General features: G+C 38.1%; 2 protein-coding genes across 3 annotated transcripts in view; one reads left to right on the forward strand and one right to left on the reverse strand.

Moving 5' to 3' along the window:
- Positions 1-1,559: 1,559 nt before the first annotated feature.
- LOC122658418 lies at positions 1,560-4,519 on the reverse strand. 2 transcript variants are annotated; one of them, XM_043853367.1, is made up of 4 exons: positions 4,186-4,519; positions 2,679-4,081; positions 1,893-2,633; positions 1,560-1,776 (listed from the first exon to the last, which is right to left on the reverse strand). In XM_043853367.1, exons 1-4 carry the CDS (start codon positions 4,367-4,369, stop codon positions 1,699-1,701), a joined length of 2,406 nt encoding a protein of 801 aa, XP_043709302.1. In that variant the 5' UTR covers positions 4,370-4,519; the 3' UTR covers positions 1,560-1,698. The 2 variants fall into 2 exon arrangements, with proteins under 2 accessions (XP_043709302.1, XP_043709301.1); XM_043853366.1 differs by having other exon boundaries at positions 1,893-4,081.
- A 2,603-nt stretch (positions 4,520-7,122) lies between these two features.
- LOC122658420 (aspartate--tRNA ligase, chloroplastic/mitochondrial) overlaps positions 7,123-19,478 on the forward strand; it is a 33,512-nt gene continuing 21,156 nt past the window's right edge. Inside the window, exons 1-8 of the mRNA XM_043853373.1 lie at positions 7,123-7,540; positions 7,745-7,888; positions 12,413-12,522; positions 13,670-13,781; positions 14,183-14,254; positions 17,764-17,855; positions 18,194-18,314; positions 18,428-18,550. Of these exons, the coding sequence (XP_043709308.1) occupies positions 7,187-7,540; positions 7,745-7,888; positions 12,413-12,522; positions 13,670-13,781; positions 14,183-14,254; positions 17,764-17,855; positions 18,194-18,314; positions 18,428-18,550 (1,128 nt within the window). The 5' untranslated portion in view covers positions 7,123-7,186. The remainder of the gene's footprint in view (positions 7,541-7,744; positions 7,889-12,412; positions 12,523-13,669; positions 13,782-14,182; positions 14,255-17,763; positions 17,856-18,193; positions 18,315-18,427; positions 18,551-19,478) is intronic.

Below are 19,478 nucleotides of genomic sequence, written 5' to 3' on the forward strand. Positions count from 1 at the left end.
GATGAACCATCAGAGGTGGTTTTGATTTTGGTGCTTAATCAGGGGAATTCTATACTTGAGCTGAACCAAAAGAGTTGGCAATTCCCTTTTCTATGGTTCAAACGACAGTCCATCCAGTCTATTTTGAAAGTTGCCTTTAGTTTGTGCAGGAAAAATATCATTATAGTGATTAACTTCCTCTCAAGACAACGAGTATTCTTTCTCCAATTTCTCAGTGAGAGTCTAAAAGCATAAATTGTGAAGTCATCCTTAAAATCCTTATTGTTTGAACCTCAAAGTGTAATAAGTGAAGCTAAAGGTTGTATTTCCTAATCAAACACAAAGAAGATTTAGGCTAAACCATTAAAGGTCATGAACTGAAAACGCCGCTCAATTATATATTCAATAAGGAAACACAGTAAAAATCTCTGTGCCCATAAACAGAGTTAGAGTATGAAATTAGCTCAAATTCAAAGAAGCTCCTCTTGGAATTTAATTCATTCAAGTAGAAATGGAAATTCTGGCCACAGTAATGCCCATAGTAGTGCTAAATTTCTGTAGACTCTCACTGAAAAGAGCTCCTCTTGGAATTTAAGGACCACAAAAGCCAAGGGAGGCGTTTCTTTCTTCACTCCACCACCCCTCCAAATCTGTCTGGATTCTCGAGGTTTGTGAGAGGTTTACTGCAGTTCTGCTCCACTGTAGGTTCACACTATAAAACCAAGGTCTCAATATTACATTGCATCAATTTTGCACTAGTGTGACCAAACATACACGCCTTAAGGTTGGGGCTCTGATTCTATCTGGTTCAAGGTCTCAATATTACATTGCATCAATTTTGCACTAGTGTGACCAAACATACACGCCTTAAGGTTGGGGCTCTGATTCTATCTGGTTCAAGCTGGACCATTTCCTACAAGACTAGTTATATATAGTTGCAAAGTGCAAATTGTCCATACAACAGTCATATTGCAGTGGGTTTGGCCACTTCCAAGAATTTCTATTACTCCATGCTAAAGATTTATAAGAGTAATAAAAATATATTCAACTTTATAGGTTCATAGTCTATCAGTAGAATATGACAAATCAACAAATACACTGTTTCTCTTCATTAGGGTATAATCTTCTAGATTCTTAAGGTTATTAAAATGCAACAATTACAAGAACACACAAGATTGCTGTGGTAGACCCGAACAGTACTTGAATGAGTCATCTAAAACCAGAGTAAATTGAACCTTACTATTCTTCTTTCAAGCGATATCCCACACCTTTGGACGTGACTCTTTATGCCACGTGTCAAATACCTACAAGGCTTAAACTTGCCCCGTGAAAAGGGACTAATGGTGGTGTACATTTTTTTTTTTGTTCACTGCAAATATCAATCCCAAAAGCTCGAACTATTCGATGGAGGGACGACTTCATAGGTATATGAGGCGACAAAAGGCTTCAGACCAATGTGGGAATACTATCCCAACATTCCAATCCTTGCCTATTCAAAAGGCATAGTTGAAGAATGTGTACATTTCAATTAACATTTCAATCCTCGGAAAAAAGGGGGGAAAGGAACATCCAGTTTGAGCAGAAACTAGAGGCCATGAAAACAGCAGAACACTGTTCTAATTTCTTTCAATAGAATGTTTAAAACTACATCCAATTGCACCAAAACTAACACGACACGAGGAGCAGAGGAACCTCAAACTAAATAAAAAAAATAAAAATTCAAGGGGAAGTAATAATCTGCTTCTTGATCCTGCTTGAACGCCTGACTGGTGTCACCATTTCTTCATCTCCAGATTTCTGCAATTCACAGAAAGATAAACGAATTAGAGCTTGTTATTTTTCTTCTTTTTGAAACGGGCAGTGATTAAAGAAGATTTAGAAAGAAAAAAATCCTTTTGCTAAGATGCACCTACATGTTTGCTCTGGAATTTCTCATATGTGGTAAAGCTTCCGTAGGAGGGGGACTCAGCAGAGAACTCTGATGCAGAGGTCGAGGACTCCCTTTTGGCACTCCTCCTTGACTTTCTTTCATGGCTCTGGACTTCATTTGCTCTATCTGAAGCCTTCTTGCCATGGTTTGTTGAACTTCCCTGTACGGTGCTGCTCATCTCCGATGGACCTGACTCACCCACTTTCTCAACTTCTGCTGGCCAAATACGTCTCTCCTCATTTAAATTGTCGCTGCTAGCCGATATTGAGCACAAACTCAACTTCTTCCTTGCCGACTGCTCCACTGGTACTGATGCCTTGGGAGCAGACGCCTTGTTCTGTTTGAGATAGAGAAGAGCTGCTATCAACAGTGTCAGAATAATTGAAGAAATTCCCAGCACTTCTCCTTCGGGAAACCTATAATTTGATCCTTGAAGTGAAGACTCCGGTGCATCCAGACTATTGACACTTCCATGTGAATAATCTGAACCCGAGATTTTGGCTGTGGTTTCTGAATCAGCCGGATCAATGTTAATAGGTGAATCAGCATCATTTTCGCCCTCTGAGCCAGCTTCCAAAATGACAGGTTTCACATCCTGAACCTCTGGAAGTAGAGATGATTGTTCTTCAAGCTCTGTGTTGCTACATTTCTCTGCGACCGCAACGTTGGTTGGCTCAACGTTGTTATGTAATAAATCAATATCACCTTCTTCCAGGAACTCCCCTGCGTCGGGAATTTCAGACTTCAGATCGGAAGCCTGTACAATGAGCTGTGGTTGTTCTTCAAACTCCACATTAGTTTGTATATTTGCTATACCTTCTTCCTCCGCATTCTCCTCTGTTTCAATATCTTGTATTTTTCCTGTGTCATTGTAACCATAATCTACAGTTTCGCACAGGTCAGCCAAATGCTTTTCATCTGAAGAAGTTGAATTAACGAATTCAAGAAGACCAGCCTCTTCCATTTCGTTTGGAAAGGAAATCAGCTTGGACAGATATGATACAGAGCTGACTGACCAGAGCTGTACATCATGGGATAACACATGAAGCTTTGTTTTTGCAAGTTCAGCAATTCTCGCAGGGGAATCAAACTTAGAGATAGCCTGACTTTTAAACAGGGAGGGATAGTGGATGGGAGTGTCAGTTACTGGAAAGCACAAGCATGCAACCACAAGAACCAGAAGAAGAGAGATGGATTTGGATCTCGCCAACAAATGCAGCTTCCGAGTCTCATTAGCTCGGAGGACCTGGTTTTGGTCTTGAGTAGTGGTTAGTTCAGGCTCAGAGGAATGGTTCTCCTTTTTTTCTTTGGGCATCATCTCAGAGGAAGCAGCATCCTCGTATTCTTTTTCAGGGCTTGGAGAATGGGATTCTTCAGTAATCTCAGTTTCTGAACTACTTTCAGAGGAGAAGCGTTCTTCAAGTCGCTTTCCCTCTCCTGTATCATCATACTCTAGCTCTTTGTTGAAGTAAACTTCAATCCGTGGATTGGGTTTGTAATGAAGGAACTGAGGCCGAGGGGAGAGGTAGTTAGTTTTTGGATCGTAAGGAGGAGGACATGGATCCATGTCCAGAGGAGCTAAAACAGGGGACGGTGAAAGACAAGACCTAATCTTGGAACCCAGATCTGCACCAGTACATCTGGAGTCCACAGCTCTTGGCTCTGGTGAAAACAATGAGAGGTCAAGGGCTTCTGTGGGTACCTCAGGATTGACAAAGGCATCTGCGATAGAAGACCCATCGTCTTCAGGGTTAGCAGCGATCATCAGTTCATCAGAAACAGGAGCTACTAAAGTCACTACTGGTTTTTGGGAGCCTTCTGAGTGTACCTTAGAATCGAAGATAGTTTCTAACTTTGATCTGATCTCTTCGGCTAACACAGAGGGATTCATAGCCGTGACCGGAGATTTTCCTGCAGAAAATGAAGTAGAAGTTCTGACAGCTTCGTTCCTTTCAGTCAACACTTTCTTTCTCGGTGATGCATTGATTTTTGATGCAGCAGAAACCGTAGGAGCCATGAAACTCTTCGTTCCCGTTGAAACGGCTGGTGATCTTACTCTCGCTGGCTTTATAATCTGATTCTTTTCATTCTCTTTTTGCTCGTAGGAAACCCGCAAGGATGCCAAACCTTCTCTATGGCTTGAGTTCTGGCTTGAGTTCCTCTGATGAAAATCTGCATTCCGTGGATCAAATTATTGTTAAGAAAACAACACATATATCCAAACAAGAATACATATAGAGAGAGAGAGAGATTGAAAAGGTCGGGGATTCTTGAACCTGCAGGACTGTTGGCCGGGGTGACCGGATTGAAGCCTCTAGGGTTTGGAACGATAGATGGTCTGGTGAAAGGATCTCCACTGAAACTCTTTCTGATGCCACTACTTTCTTGGGATCTTGAATTAGGGTTTGTTCTGCTTGAAATGGGAGACGGTGATCTATTTGGATTTGAGGAGAGCACCATGATTTTCTTAAGAATCACACTTAGGAAAGAGGAAAGACAACAAAAGAAAAGGAAATTTTACAGGCGTCTTGCTCTGCAGATAGAAAGATTGAAGTACTTGAGCGGAAGAAGTAAAGGAGTTGAGGATATCTCGGGATGGGTTTTTTGAATGCAAATGACCGTTGAGAAATATGAATTTAAAACTGTATGTTTTGACCGTTGGAAGTCTTCTGATTTGTGACTATTCTCTTCTCCTTTTCTCCTAAAAAGGCCCGTTTTATTTATTTTTGGGAAATTTATACGTCCCATCCCTGAGGTAATGCCTACTTACAGATCCATCTGTGAGTTTTAGATATTTATGCATATCATCTCCTTTGTTTTCCAAAGTAATTAATAAGTAATCCCACTTTGTTAGTTGTCTCCATTAATTGCAAATGGTAAGAGTATTTTAGTCATCTTATGATCAATATACCCTTGATAGCCCTTCACCCACAATCCATTGTTTAGGGTTTGAATACCCTAAAAATCTCTATGCAAGAGTACTTGCCATTCATCTTCCCCATGCAAGTACACCTGCAACTCATCTTCCCCATCGACGATGAGCTACTATTCTTATTGTTCGTTATTTGTTTCGTCAATTGCAGTTAGAGAGCCTTCCCTCTATGGTTGCTGGTGTTTGGTCTAATGACATCAGTTTATAGCTTGATACTACTACACAGTTTTGCAAATGGGAGATCTCAGGGGTTGATCTAGCAATTTTTCTACCTTGAAACATGTTCAATTCTCTATAGGCGATTGGCTGGTAAATGAGAGAAACCTTCCATGGCTAAAAAAACAAAAAAAGACTCATGGGACATCCTTGACGTATAACCCTATAAGGTTAAAAAACATTGAAAATTGACACTTGAATTTTGATAAAATAAGAAACACAAAATAAATGATAACTAACTAGGTCAAACCCGTATTTAAAAGACTCTAGAAATTCAAGAAGACCACGGATAAAACCCCATTCAAGTCTGTCATAGACTTTAAACATATACAGAATGGTCGCAAAGTTTTTTTTTTGTTGGGGGAAAAATGTTTTTGTGGGGGGAGGAGGGGGGTGGGGGGGGCACAGGCCACACCCATGTTACTGGGATCATAATAATCTCTTCCCATATGATTTAGGGCAAAGACGAGAAAAATAAAACATCTCTTTTACCATTCCATGATAAACCATCCCATAATTGAATGCGCAAGAGAAAAATCGATTCAAGTTCTTTCGCATCCCAATAATACCAGTCAATAATTTAACATTAACAAAACTAAAAAGATTTGTTAATTTGAAGAATCTCAAGCATTAGTTCTCCTCTAGATAATGGTTCTTTCTCAAACGAGCACACATGGAAAGTCATTTCTAACCAATTCGCTTGTGTGTGCACTAATAGATCTTCAAGTCAATCACCAATCTTCCCATGATTTTCAAATCCACAATCTTCAAAACCAAGGTTTCACCAAACCCAAAATCTCAAAATCCCATAGTGGAAACCAAGAGATCAAGAGAATAGAGTAAGAGAGAGGAGAGAGAATGAGACTTTGGCCAATGGGGGAGGGGAGCCAGCCAAAGTCGTGCGTGTGGCTCTGCTCTCCCTTGCACGGCCTTTTATAGTGGGTCTACAATGTAACCCCCATTCCTAGTGAGAGTCTGAATGTCTCTCTCTCTTCTTGTTGATTTGAATTTTATCTCTTTTCTAGTGTGCATCAAATAAGAGAAAAAAAAAATAGAATCTAAAATGAAAAGCAAAATAATTATTTTATTTTATTTCAATATACTGTATAAAATTGTACCATATCCATTAAATAAAATAAATCAATTTTTTTAAATTAGCAAACCATTCTCAAGAATAAATTACATAATAATACTTTATTATGTAATAACCTTTTACTAATCAACATCATCATTATAGAATCTAGGCCATGTATGTAAATACTCTCAAACCCCATTCTATAGTACATGTTCATAGTAGAGTGTCTGTGTACGTGATCAAAATCGCAAATCCGATTTAAACACTTTAATTAAAATCATACACATAATCAACATTTTATGTGAAAATAAATTTTGCAAATCATTTCTAAAACGGTACAAAATCCTAATTCTCATTCAAGCACCCCACATACAATATTTCTTTATTGATGTTTCCCAATCGAGCAGTGGAAATCTTGTTGAGCGATTCTTTCACTCACAAAATGCTTATCTGCATCCAACATATCAGCTTTGGACCATAGAACCTTAGTCATTGATATATTAAAGTACATATTCACATTTTGTAGTGATAAGGTTCTCTCAAGTATAGGGTCTCAGTGACCTGTGTCTATTTCTTACATACAACTGACAATAATACATGCGAGAATCGCTACGATAAGATTTTTCACCAAGCCTATGTGTACCCCAACACGACGACTATATGATAAGCATGTCCAACCCAAATCTTAGTTGTGACTCCAATTCAAAGTATAGATTTAAAGAACACATAATGCTAAAAAATCATATGATAATATGAAATTAAACCGAATAAATGGTTCAAAGTAAAATAAACCGGCTTTGAATGTTTGATAGATATATAAAATCCATCAAGTTGTAAACTTTTTGTTTTTTTAATCAAGAACAAAATCTCAGCCCCATCTGACGTGCAACGTGGTTTCTACTTCCGTCGGATGGTCTTCTACCGGTGTGCGTTAGACAACAACCAACAGAAGACCTAACCGTAACGATACGGCTCGGATTCAGGTCTAGATAATCCCGCTCGCTCTGTGTAGTCCTTGCTGATAGCTCCCGCCAACAAATTCAGTGAAATCACAATGTCTTCGATTCTAAGAGCTCTTCCATTTATCTTACAACAGTCCAGGTCATTCACCTCCGTATCCTTGCCGTTCTGTCGTAAATTTCGGAAATGCGAACCATTAAGGCTGTTCAAGAGGAGAATTTCCATCGTTTCTGCTGATTCTCATTCGAAGGAAACCTTAGTTGCCGATCCCAAACCTGTTATCCCTGTCAAGGAAACTCTCGAGTGGGTTAGCAGGACCAGGCTTTGTAGTGATTTATCTGTCGACGACGTCGGTAAACGCGTTCGCCTCTGCGGTTGGGTCGCGCTTCATAGAATTCACGGAGGTGTTACTTTTCTAAATCTCAGAGATCATACGGGAATCGTTCAGGTTTGCCTATCCTTAAGCTCTCTCCGGGTGGAAATTTGGGTTTTTATTTTAATATTCTCTGTTGCTGCTCTTTGAGCTCGGTGATCATTTTGAAGTTATATTTTGCCTTTCTTTTTTCCTATTAACAGAGTGTAATTGATAGGTTGCTGTACTTCTTTGTTTCTTACATTTCCCCCACTGGATAATTGTCATTTATATTTTCAGGTTACTACTCTTCCCAATCAGTTTCCTGATGCCCATTCCATCGTGAATGAATTGAGACTTGAGTATGTAGTTGCTGTTGAAGGTATCATTCGTTCTCGACCGAGTGAGTCTGTCAATAAGAATATGAAGACTGGCATGATAGAGGTGCGTATTCTGCAAATCCTTTGTCTTGATACTGCACTGGGCTGGCTCAAGGCTGCAACGTAGGGTTCTTCTACCTTTGGTGATAGGCCTGCCTTTAACCTCTCTTTCTAATAACCATTGATATGCAAAGGGCCATGGTGATGTTTTGGCTTCAAAATAGGTTTGACTGAAGGAGTGATTGAAATTTGAAGTACATGACCATTTGACACTCTGTCTGAGTATCTCTAGTCATATAGCCCAATGAAAATGGGATAAATTTTCTGGTAAAACCAGTCCCCAAAGATAGAAAAGATTATATTTCACAATTATCCCTCTACATGTTTTTTACCTGGAAGCGACCTGAGTTTAAGAAAGTCAAGGGCTATCATTTGTGGTGCAAAACTGCTGTATATTGTGGGCCATGGTCCCTGGTTCTTACAAGGAAACTATGCTTGTGGCTAATCAACAGGGTCCCACCAAAGCTGGATGATCTGGATTTGCCAGTCATCCCCCCTTCTCATTGTGGTAGAGAAGCCTAGGTTCTTAACAAGGATTAATTTTGCCTCCCCATTTAGCAATTCAGTTTGGAGGGTAGCCTCTGTGGGAAGTTTATGGACAGCTTTCTCATTTCTTCTGTGCCCCCCCTCTTATGAATGCACTCATAGGACCTAATGCTCTGGAAGAATCTTTGCCAGTTTCAGTTACATGTGGCCTAGTTAGTTTGATTTGTCAATGCGTGGTTGAACTTACCCTACAAATTAATCTTCAAATGTTTGGGCTAAAATTCAAAGAGCCTGAGTTATTGGGCTGAAAGCCTGAAATGAAATGTAAATATTGAGGATGGATTGGAATTTCAGTTTGTGACAGTGAGCATCGGCAACAGCAGTTCAAACCCAGTTTATTCAGCGGTCAAAATGTTAGATTTTAGATCATAGTTCAAAAATGTTAGATTTCGGTCAATACCTGACCGAAATCCTGCACATTTCAACTGCTGGATTCGTTTGACCATTTCGGTGGTCAAATGGCCATATTTTGGCTTGAAACTTTAGGGAAACCCTAATTAATCATTTCTAAACATATTGGAACCTTTAGATTGTGAAAAAAACAACCAAAATGGTAGTTTGGTTTCGGATCCTAAATAGCTAGTGTAAGCAGTACCCTGCTGTATACTTTCTCTAATATAGTCTATTATACATAAAATTTAGTACTAGGACTCACAAAATTCAATTAAAACAGCTAAAATATACATTAGGAATGAAGATCATTTAATAATACACAATGTCAAAAAATGTCATTATAGACACTTAACCTCTACACTTATACCAGACGTCAATATAATACAGCTTACAATTAGACAAGTACAACTGTTGACACCCCTATGAAACCGTTACTTCAACTCAATGTCAGTACCATATAAAAGTTACAGGGAGCCTCAAACTCTAAAAGATTTTTTCCGCTGACGAAACCGGTCTTCCAACAAATCTATCACACAAGACTTCTATGTCATGCTTGAAGAAACGCTTGAAGTCCAACGCAGCAGCCTGATAGGTGTCATCATCAACATACTCTAGGTAATCCAACTTAGGATATAGATCCCTGGGTTGGGAGGATGATGCAAATATGGATCCACTGTAGCTGTGTGGCGGACTGGGCTGATATTGCTGCTGTTGGAGGGCTGGCTGTGAAAAGATGTTCTCTAGAAAAGACGATCCACCATGTGACTGAACCTCATACACAATCAGGAATGAATAAAAAGAGGTATACTAGTCATACCCACCATACTCAGAACCGGATGTCTCTATGGAAAATGAGGTTGCACACCACTGTCTTATCTGTCCATACCCACCATATCCACTACTCCCCCTTTAGACTTGGGCCTCCAAGTGTGCCAGACAATAAAATTGACACCCTGAAGCTGTAAATCGGGCAACAGTGTCTAACATATATAACTTGAGCCCTAACCAATGTATATTAACCCTATTTTTTCAAAAATTTGTTTGAAGAAAGTAATTTTTAGCCAAAAAATTTAAAAATCATTTAAAAATAGAAAATTAAATTCGATTGCGTGAAGTCATAGATCGACCTACATTGTCTAACATATATAGAACTGAATGCCAACCACTAAATATGTATCCTATTTTTTGCACTTTGGGGAAAAGAGTATATCTCCAACTTGGAATCTTGCATGAGTTTTTTTTTTTTGGTTCAAATCCGGCAAATCGTCGCTGTAGATGCATTGAAGTACACTCCCCAACACCTTATTCCACCAAGAAATGGAGGTGATTTGGCAAAAAAATCCGGAATTTTGGGGTTTTCAGGCGACTTTCCCCACTTTTGGTCAAAACCTGTTGAAACGATTTTGACCCATTTCAATCGACTTTTGTAATTTATTTAAAAGGTTTGTAACATTTTGGTCAAAACGATAATGAAACTGAAATGATACCAAAATTTTGACTGAAAACATGAAATTTCGATCGAAATTTTGCAATTCTTGCTGGGTCACAACCAATTTCATTTCGACCTTCGTCAAAACCAAAAAATTTGGTCGTTTCGACCGAGACTTTATGTTTTAGATACATATGTAATTTATATAAAAGGTTTGTAACATTTTGGTCAAAACGACAATGAAACTGAAACAACGCCAAAATTTTGACCGACAACATGAAATTTCAATTGAAATTTTGCAATTCTTACTGGGTCCAACCAGTTTCATTTCGACCTTCGTCGAAACCAAAAATATTTGGTCGTTCCGACCGAGTCTTCGAACTTTGTTTTAGATACATATGTATAGAAAAATAAAATATGTTAGTGGTGCAGGACAGGTTTTGGAAATTTAATACAAGTCTAATGATTAAATTGGGTTTGGGAAGTCTACTGACACAAAACTCACAACATACATACAGAAAATCAGATTTAATAGCATCCATAAATGATGAAAATTTCCAAAATACAAATGCAGAAAATTCATTCTAGGATTCATGGAAATTTAGTAAAGGATACATGATAGGTGAATACCTTCCTTTGCTGTCCCACGAGTTGGAGTGCTGTGATCAAGTGCTAAGTCACTACCAAACTCCAAAGAATGTGTCCTCATTGCCTCCTTACTGTTAATTAATGAATCTCCATTGTGTTTGAGGCTATAATTTAAGCCAAAAGAGGAAAATATTGGGACTGGTAGAAAAGGAATAAAGGAGAGGGAGAGGATGGCAGCCTAAGAGAAGAATTATAGAAGAAAAAGTGGGCTTGGCTTCACACCAAGTTGGATTCACTCCTAGGCTTGAAGGGAATCACTCATGCTGCAGAGAATGAGAGAAAATCTCACAAGTTCCAACATCATTTTATTATCTTCCATCCCAAAAAATAGTCTTTTGAAACCCAAAAAAAAAAAAAAAAGGGAGAAAAACTCCCTAATTAACTACTTTTCCAGCAATAACTACTTCTCCAGCGATAACTTAGCATTGCAACATTGGTACACACCAGTTTTGACAACAACAAAAAAAGCTAACTACACATAAGTAAACAAAAATATTTATCCACACAAGTTAATAAGGGACTTCTAGCTAATAGTTCAAAAACTCTCGGAAATTTTGGTGATTTCGATGAGGCCGAGGCAAAATAACAGGCAAATTAAGGAATCAATACTATTTTGGTCATGTCTACATTATTGACAAGAATGCACTATTTCGGTCATTTTAGCCGCCCCCCCCCCCCCCGCGGGAATGACCAACCAAACTCACGGTAAAAAATGCATTTTTTATGGCAAAATTTGGCCATTTCGGTCAGAATCGAGATCGAAACCTGAGTTTTCAAACTATGATCTAGCCACATTGAAGTGATGTGTGGCTGTGTACGTCTGCGTCTCCTTTGATATGTCCTAAATCCATGAGTGATGTCCTCATCAGTTGGTATCTATAGTTTAGACTTTAGACAGTGATGTTCTGCTGAGAATATTTTAAAAGAAAAAGGTTATCTGGGAAGAGATATTCAGGTATGGTGTAGTTTTGAAAGCTCAATGTGCTCAGCATGTGACTAGGATGGTTCCTCTCCTAGTAGGTGTGTATCCAATGTGAACTCTCCATGTATAGATTCCATTGTGAATGAATTACATGTTATTCTTAATTCATGTGAGTTAAGCTGCTACCATTTGCTAATGGATTTGGATATCTAGCCCCCATGGGTAGATTCCATTTTGAATGAATTAAAACATGTTATTCTTAATCCATGTGAATTAAGCTGCTACCATTTGCTAATGGATTTGAATATCTAGCTCCTACCAGTGACAAGAACAATTTGTTAAATTAAGACAACAAAATTTGGGAAGAGAAGAAACAGAAGTTAATAAGAAATTTTATGAAAATGGTAAATGTAGAATTTACGATTATGGTGATGAACCTTTTTGCTTGTTGATTTTACTGGTGTTTGGGTTGCTTATCATTTGTTTTACACCAATTGAGGTTTTATTTTTATTTAATATATTTACCTTTTTCTTTTTCTGTTTTCTGCTCTTCAACAGGGTACTGATTCCGTAATTTACAACCTTCTCAGGTCACTGCAGAGCATGTTCAAGTATTAAACTCCGTCAGATCTAAGCTGCCCTTCCTGGTTACCACTGCGGTTGATGCAAAGGAGTTCCCCAAGGAGGAGATTCGTTTGAGGCAAGTGGCTAGAGATAATCTTATTTTCAGAATTATTTTTCAACTTCTCTCTATTTCATTTTTGATCCCATGGAGAACTTATTAGGCAGTGGGCTTGAATTAAATTTGTTTTAGGTGGACCAGAAATCTTTAGAGAAGGTGGTCAGGGAGTTTTATTATTGAACGTCTGTTTGTTGGATCATCATTTGTGAACAAAGAAGGAGTTTATTGATTTACCTTTTCAAACTCTAGCTTTTATAAGCTAGAGTCCTTTGTTAACAGTGATCCATTGACCTTCTTGTAAAGATAATTGGGTAATGGAGCAAGACTTCATGGAGCTAGAGTCCTCCGTTACAGTAATGCATTATAAGTTGTCATGTTTGCCTGCAGTGAGGGATTATTTCTTTTCTAGTCTTGCTGGCATTGGTAACTGCATCGGTGTAGAGATTCTAGCGATTTGCCTAGGGAAAAGGTGTGCTAAAGCCCTTGACATATTTTGTTATAGCACCAGCTTCATAAAGAGAAAAAGAAGAAAATTAGAAAAGAGAGGGCGTAAAAAAAAAGGAAGAAGGGCAAAGTAGAGAAAGTAGAATTGCCAGAAGGTCCACAACCAGTCAACCTTCCCTGGGGAAGTTTATTAATACATGTATAGATTTCCAGAAAAAACTCCTACCATGTTAAGCAAATGCATAGGACACATACTTGCTGTATGCACATATGAAAAATATGTCCTGCAATGACATAGAACAAGCAGACTATTACAAGATAGGATATTGCTCCAAATACGGATTCCTCTTGTCAATCCTGCTTTGTCTAATTCATCAGCCAAAGAGTTCGTTGATGTCATCCCCAAAGTGAACAAGAAATTGCCATGCTATGCAAGGATCTAGTCTCCTTATGAGGTGAAGTGAAGTTATATCCAAGGACTACTCAAGTTAGAGTTTAACCATTTGATGACCAAGACAAAATCACCTTCAATCATTGTATCTGACCCATTTACTTCTTCAGCCTATGTTTTTAATTCCTTTATTGCATTTTAAAAAGTTAAATGTGCATAGGCATCTTTATTCCCTCTTACAATTTGGAAAAGGAATTTCTGTTTATATGGATTTGATGTTGCAAATATATTTTTTTATGTGATTATTCATACATTGGTATATGATATTAGACATCGATTCCTTGATTTACGACGGCCACAGATGCATTCCAACCTAACGTTGCGGCATAACGTTGTCAAGCTCATCCGACGATACCTAGAGGATGTACATGGTTTTATTGAGGTACTAACTGATGAACTTTTGGTATTACTTAATTTGACCTGAAGCTTATTCTTTTGAGTTGCCAGCATGATCCATGGGGATTGAGGAGGATCAAAATGTTCTTTTGTCTAAATGTGTCACCTGTTAGACAAGATAAGAAAATGATGATGGTGAACTTTTTCTTGCTTTTTGTCTAACTCTAGCTTTTGAAGTACATTGGACTTCCTTTCATATCTGATTGATGGAAATTTCATCCTCCAATGGATCATACTATGTTTTCTTATATTGTTTTTGGTATGCAACTTGATTTTCTGCTCATTGTATCTTCATATGCAATCTTTTATATTTTCTTTATCTTTGAACTTGTAATTGCTCCTTATGTACTTACTCTTGATTCTCTGTCTCTCGTGGTTGTGTTGTAGATTGAGACTCCAATACTCTCTAGATCTACCCCAGAAGGTGCTCGAGATTATCTTGTACCTTCACGAGTTCAGGTACTCTAGATCTTTTTTTACCTGCGATTAACTTTATTTTTTAGAGGACATCTTTCTTATGGGAATTGCCTCAGCGACTTCTTCATCTTGCTTAAACTGTCCTTTTGACTGACTTGTAAACAGTGGTTAAACAGTCTTCTCTAGCATGAACAATAATAAGTGATTTTCAGGCCAAGTTTTCCGGCCAACAAAAGTATTTGGACATTGATAGGAATTCAAATGTGAGGAGAAAATATTAGGATGATGTAAATTCAAGGGTTTTTGTTTGGATTTCAGCTAAGAGAACCCTCTGGTTTTTGTGGATGTATGTGGGCTGGATTTAAGAATAGCTTAACTCACAAAACTGATGTTTGTAGGGTATTAGTTCATGATGGGATTTATCCAAGGTACTAAAACTCGGAACTCGACCCCAACTTTACCCTGTGAAAAGCCGAGATCTTGGTCAAGTTCTCGAGATCTCGATCGAGTTGGTGCATTTTTTTTTCCAACTCAAAACCTCAACTCGGTGGGTTTTAGACCTAGTTGGGGTCTGAAACTTGGTATTCAGCCTATTTTAGGTCATTTAAACACAATGGCATTATAAGATTTTGCAAAAACAAAGTCCAAATAGGAGTTTAACTTCGGACCCTAAGTTGGTAGGCGACGACATACTAAAATACCCAACTCTACACATAATTTAGTAATAGAAAGCATTAAAGCAAGCAAAACATTCAATTGATAGCTAAACAACTTAAATAAGCATTAGAAATTAAAGTGTACCATACATCAATCTGTTTAGCAATGTTACATTACATAAAATATGATTGACTAAGGAATTCAGTCCCAAAACTATCCACATAGAATTCCCATGTCATAGTGTTGCTGTAGTGTTGCACATAGTTTGCCACAACATTCAAATAAGTGTTGTGAGAAAAATCCTTCAAATTTGAGATGAATCTTGAAGATGTGTTGCTGAATCCTTCAAATGTGCAGCTGAATCAACTCTCCCGTAGGTTACAACTTCAAATCCGGATCTAAAATGACTCACAGCCTTTAAATGGAGAAGAAAACAGCCTTTGGACAAAACTCGATCGAGTTCTGTTGAGTATTATCGAGTTAGGTGACTTTTAAAGATGTAGATGGGTCGAGATCTGGGTTGACCCGAGATCTCGACCGAGAAAGTGTATTTTTTAAACTCGTATACCAACTCGACTCTACTTCTCAAAAAAATGAGATTTCGGTCGAGATCTCGCGAGTTCTCGAACTATGGATTTATCTATTTTACTATTACCTCAATGAGAATTACTCATGTGAAATCTATGTAAGTGCCTGTTATACCTTCTCACAAAAGTTGTTGATACAATGGCTATGCTTCTGGTTTGGTGGCTTGGTTCTCCGTGCAAATTTCTTGATGGTGAAATACTTTCAAGACGTACTAGGTTTTGATACTAAGAGATGTATGTATGTATGTATGTGCTGGTGTATACATTTACACTGCCCTTCTCTAACAGTTTGAGCTTTTAGGTGAAATGGTAGCGACCATGATATAAGAGCAGGGAGGGCAAGTGTTTGACTCCTAGGGAGTGCATTGGAAAAGTTTTCCTGACATTTCTTCTCCCTTGGTGCCGCGCGAAGGAAATTCCGCGTGAGCTCCACGAACAAGGACCATGGGACCTTGGCCTGCACGTGCGGGGGAGTGTTGATGCATACATTTACGCTGCCCTTCCCTAACAGTTGAAGCTTTTAGGTGAAACGGTGCGAACAATATGATTTTGGTAGAATCATATACCTATCTTATTTTCATATTTTTTGTATATATTTTAATTTTGTTTTATTTCTTGCAGTCACGCTTCTCCCCATTTAGTTGGAATAAGGATTATCCCATCCTAAACTCTACCTAACCATAGTTCATCCTAAAACTTGATAAGCATCCATTAGAACCTTATAATGAAACGTACATTGCTATATTCATCAATCAGGCTTCAAATTCTTCATTCCTAACTGATCGTTTCAGTATACCAGCTCTAAATCCCCATCCATGTCATGTCCAGGGTCCATCAAACTCAAACCTGACCTGGTTGTCCTGTATTGTTAACTCTATACTTATATACCCACAGGAGGAGGAAAATTTGCAGTCTTGGCCGTATATGATAAATGTCATAACCTTATATATCAAAAAAGATAAATGTCGGAACCTTCAATAAACTAGTTAATGTTTGCATTACTGTCCTCATAAGATGTGTGTTCGGGATTTAGTTCTAGCTACTATTCTTAATGTAGACTGATTTGAAAGCCTTCAAAAACAGGTTCTTAAACCAGGGAATGAGTCAAGCTTAAGGAAAACTCAGGTTGTAACAAGTCTGATGGGTTAAGGGTATGAAACTAAGATTAAATATTAGGATGGAATGGAAACACAATAAAGGAGACAATCTGAAAGTATTCTAACCAACAGAACAGCAACACAGGTAAGGGTATGCAATCGGTGACAGTAGCAGGGATATAAAACAGAGGACAGAATAGAATAACAGAGTTTAGGACTTGGTTATATATTGAAAATAGGTCTGAAACATGTACTAAATCAGTACCACAAATCAATATATACACAGCAACAATAAAATTCTACCGATTTCAAAACTGGGTCTGAAACTGGGTTTAAATCGAGCTTGGACAGAATAGGAGAGATTTCTGATAACAGGGGATCAGCAGGTCAGAATGGCCTGCAAATTGGACTGAGTCTCTCTCTTAGTGGGTATAAAACTCGATCAAAATATGGGGGAAAGTTAATGGCTAGATTGAGCAAGGGAGTAAGGAAACAGAATTAGAAGGTTGGAAACATTAGAAACTAACAGGATTTTGAGTGTCTTAGAACAATGGTTGGATGAAGAACACAATCATGAATCAGCCTCTCGGGTTTTCCACCACAAAGAGTCAACCGGATCAAACACCAGTCCCTTCTTCCGTAGATCACACACCAAGGAATCTCCATGGGAGGGCAAGCAAGCAGTAGCAGCTATGTTTTCTTAGACAATTCGTGGGCTTATTCCGCCCCCTTGGGTTGCTTTTATAGATAATAATAGAGAAGAGCAGCAAGGGACCAAAATTAGAAGGTTCCCAAATAGGAAACTCCAACCGGCCCCCCTTTGATTGGAGTACAAGATACTATCAGTTTCTAACTGATGTGAGTTAACTACTAAAAAAAATTACCAAAGGTAAAAGTAAAAACTAATAACTTAACTTAAACTAAACCACAACTTAAATTGACCCAACCGGTTCATCCAACTGAACCAAACAAGACATAAGACATAAAATTTAAACCCAAGATTAGAGCAAAAATCGTGGCTGCTAGGCAGCAACCTTCTTCCTCCTTGAATACACCTTAAGATCTGCATCAATTCTCCAATTTTTGAGGGGATCATGATAGGATACTGTTTTGATTTGCCTATGCTTATGATCCATGTAGTATGTGGTATTCTTGTTGAGGGCTTGCAGATCTGATTCACAGTTAAAAGAAATTGTTTTTTTTTTTGAAGCCAGGAACATTCTATGCTTTACCACAAAGTCCACAATTGTTCAAGCAAATGCTAATGGTCTCTGCATTTGACAAGTATTATCAAATAGCAAGGTGACCATTTATTGCTCAAGTTTCCTAGCTAGTTGCTTATTTTTAGTGGTGAATTTTCTGTAATCTGCTGATGAACTTAACTGGGTGATATATTTCCTCTCATGATAAGTAAGAAGCATAATTAGGAGCGTAAGGTGACCATATAAGCATGATAAGGATGATATTTCCAAACCTAAGCTGGAAAAAAAAAAAAGAATAGAAACAAGGATGAATTGGTTGTGGGAATGGAAAGATGGCTCCATGCTAATGAATTAAGGGAACAAATTAAATTATTTTTCTTTTGACCATTTAATTATCAGTATAAAATGCTTTCTCTCAACTGTTTTAAATGTCTGCAGATGTTTTCGAGATGAAGACCTGAGAGCAGATAGACAACCTGAGTTCACACAGCTAGATATGGAATTGGCTTTCACTCCTTTGGAAGACATGCTAAGGCTTAATGAAAATTTAATTAGATTGGTTAGTACGTATGTTTAAGGAACTCAGATCAATCAAATGTCTATCTGATAATTGTCACCCCTCCCCCTTCTTTAAACGTAATGAACTCTGGTTTGGTTATATATACATGCCAGATATTCCAAGAGATCAGAGGTATCCATCTTCCAAATCCCTTTCCAAGGTTGACATATGCTGAAGCAATGAGTCGATATGGATCAGACAAGCCGGATCTCCGTTTTGATCTTGAATTGAAAGATGTGAGGCCTCTTTGTTGTTACATCTAGTATAGTAAGCTTTCAGATTTTAAGGGACTTCTGATGTATTGCATATTATCATTTTCTGAGTATGTCTTCATTATTATCTTTCTATCTCTGAGTGATTGCCGGAATAGGATACACAATGGTCCATTTACTTTCCCTTTATTTTAGCCCTTAAAAAGTTCTTTTCTAGCAGCAAAGTCGATATTATTATAAAGCTATTTGTCGTGACGGGTAAGCTGAATGCTTTTTCTACTCTGATGCTTGCTTCTATCAAGTGATGATGTCATATATGTGTTCCTGTTCATATCCATTTGTCATAATCCATCCTGGCGCCATAATGGAATTTGGGGTTATGTTGTTTTTGGTATCCATTCTTAGTTTCTCACAACCCATTTTCATTCTGAGAGTGGAAAATGGGCCAGAATGAGAGAGTTCTGAAGCTCATTGTCTTGCTCCGAAGAAACATTTTGCATGTTTTTAAGTAATCGGGCTCTGCTCACGGATTTTAGGGAGAGAAATTGAGTGCACTGAATCAATTTAACATTAGAACACAATGAAACTCTGAATGCTCCATTTCTCACTTGGAATTCTGGAATTCTGGAAGCTGTAAGCCTTTTAAAAGACCTCCATCTGGGACCCATGAGCTATATACTGATAAGGCTCCTGATTTTCAGGAACTCTAGAATCACAAGCTTTAGACCTCCTTCAAATGGGTTCCACGGTAGGATTTAATCTTCCTTGAACCACAGGGTGATCTTAGATCAGAAACTAAACTAAAACACTGGTTCACAACCCAACCTGAACCAAATCAAACCAAACAACCCAAAATAAACCAAATTGCAGGAAAATTCTTTTCTTGCTCTTCTTTCAAATTGAGGACTGTCTCACAACTGCATCACTCACTTTCAAAGCATACTGAGGAGAA

The sequence above is a fragment of the Telopea speciosissima genome, chromosome 4 (genome assembly GCF_018873765.1).
Source record: "Telopea speciosissima isolate NSW1024214 ecotype Mountain lineage chromosome 4, Tspe_v1, whole genome shotgun sequence".
Classification (NCBI taxonomy): domain Eukaryota; kingdom Viridiplantae; phylum Streptophyta; class Magnoliopsida; order Proteales; family Proteaceae; genus Telopea; species Telopea speciosissima.

Bases quoted from the DNA above. Each gene is read 5' to 3' on its own strand.
- LOC122658418 (XM_043853366.1), bottom strand. From the start codon at position 4,369: ATGGTGCTCTCCTCAAATCCAAATAGATCACCGTCTCCCATTTCAAGC. The intron at 4,082-4,185 runs GTTCAAGAATCC...CACGGAATGCAG, and splicing joins CCCGGCCAACAGTCCTGCAG to ATTTTCATCAGAGGAACTCA. The intron at 1,777-1,892 runs GTAGGTGCATCT...TGTGAATTGCAG, and splicing joins AGAAATTCCAGAGCAAACAT to AAATCTGGAGATGAAGAAAT.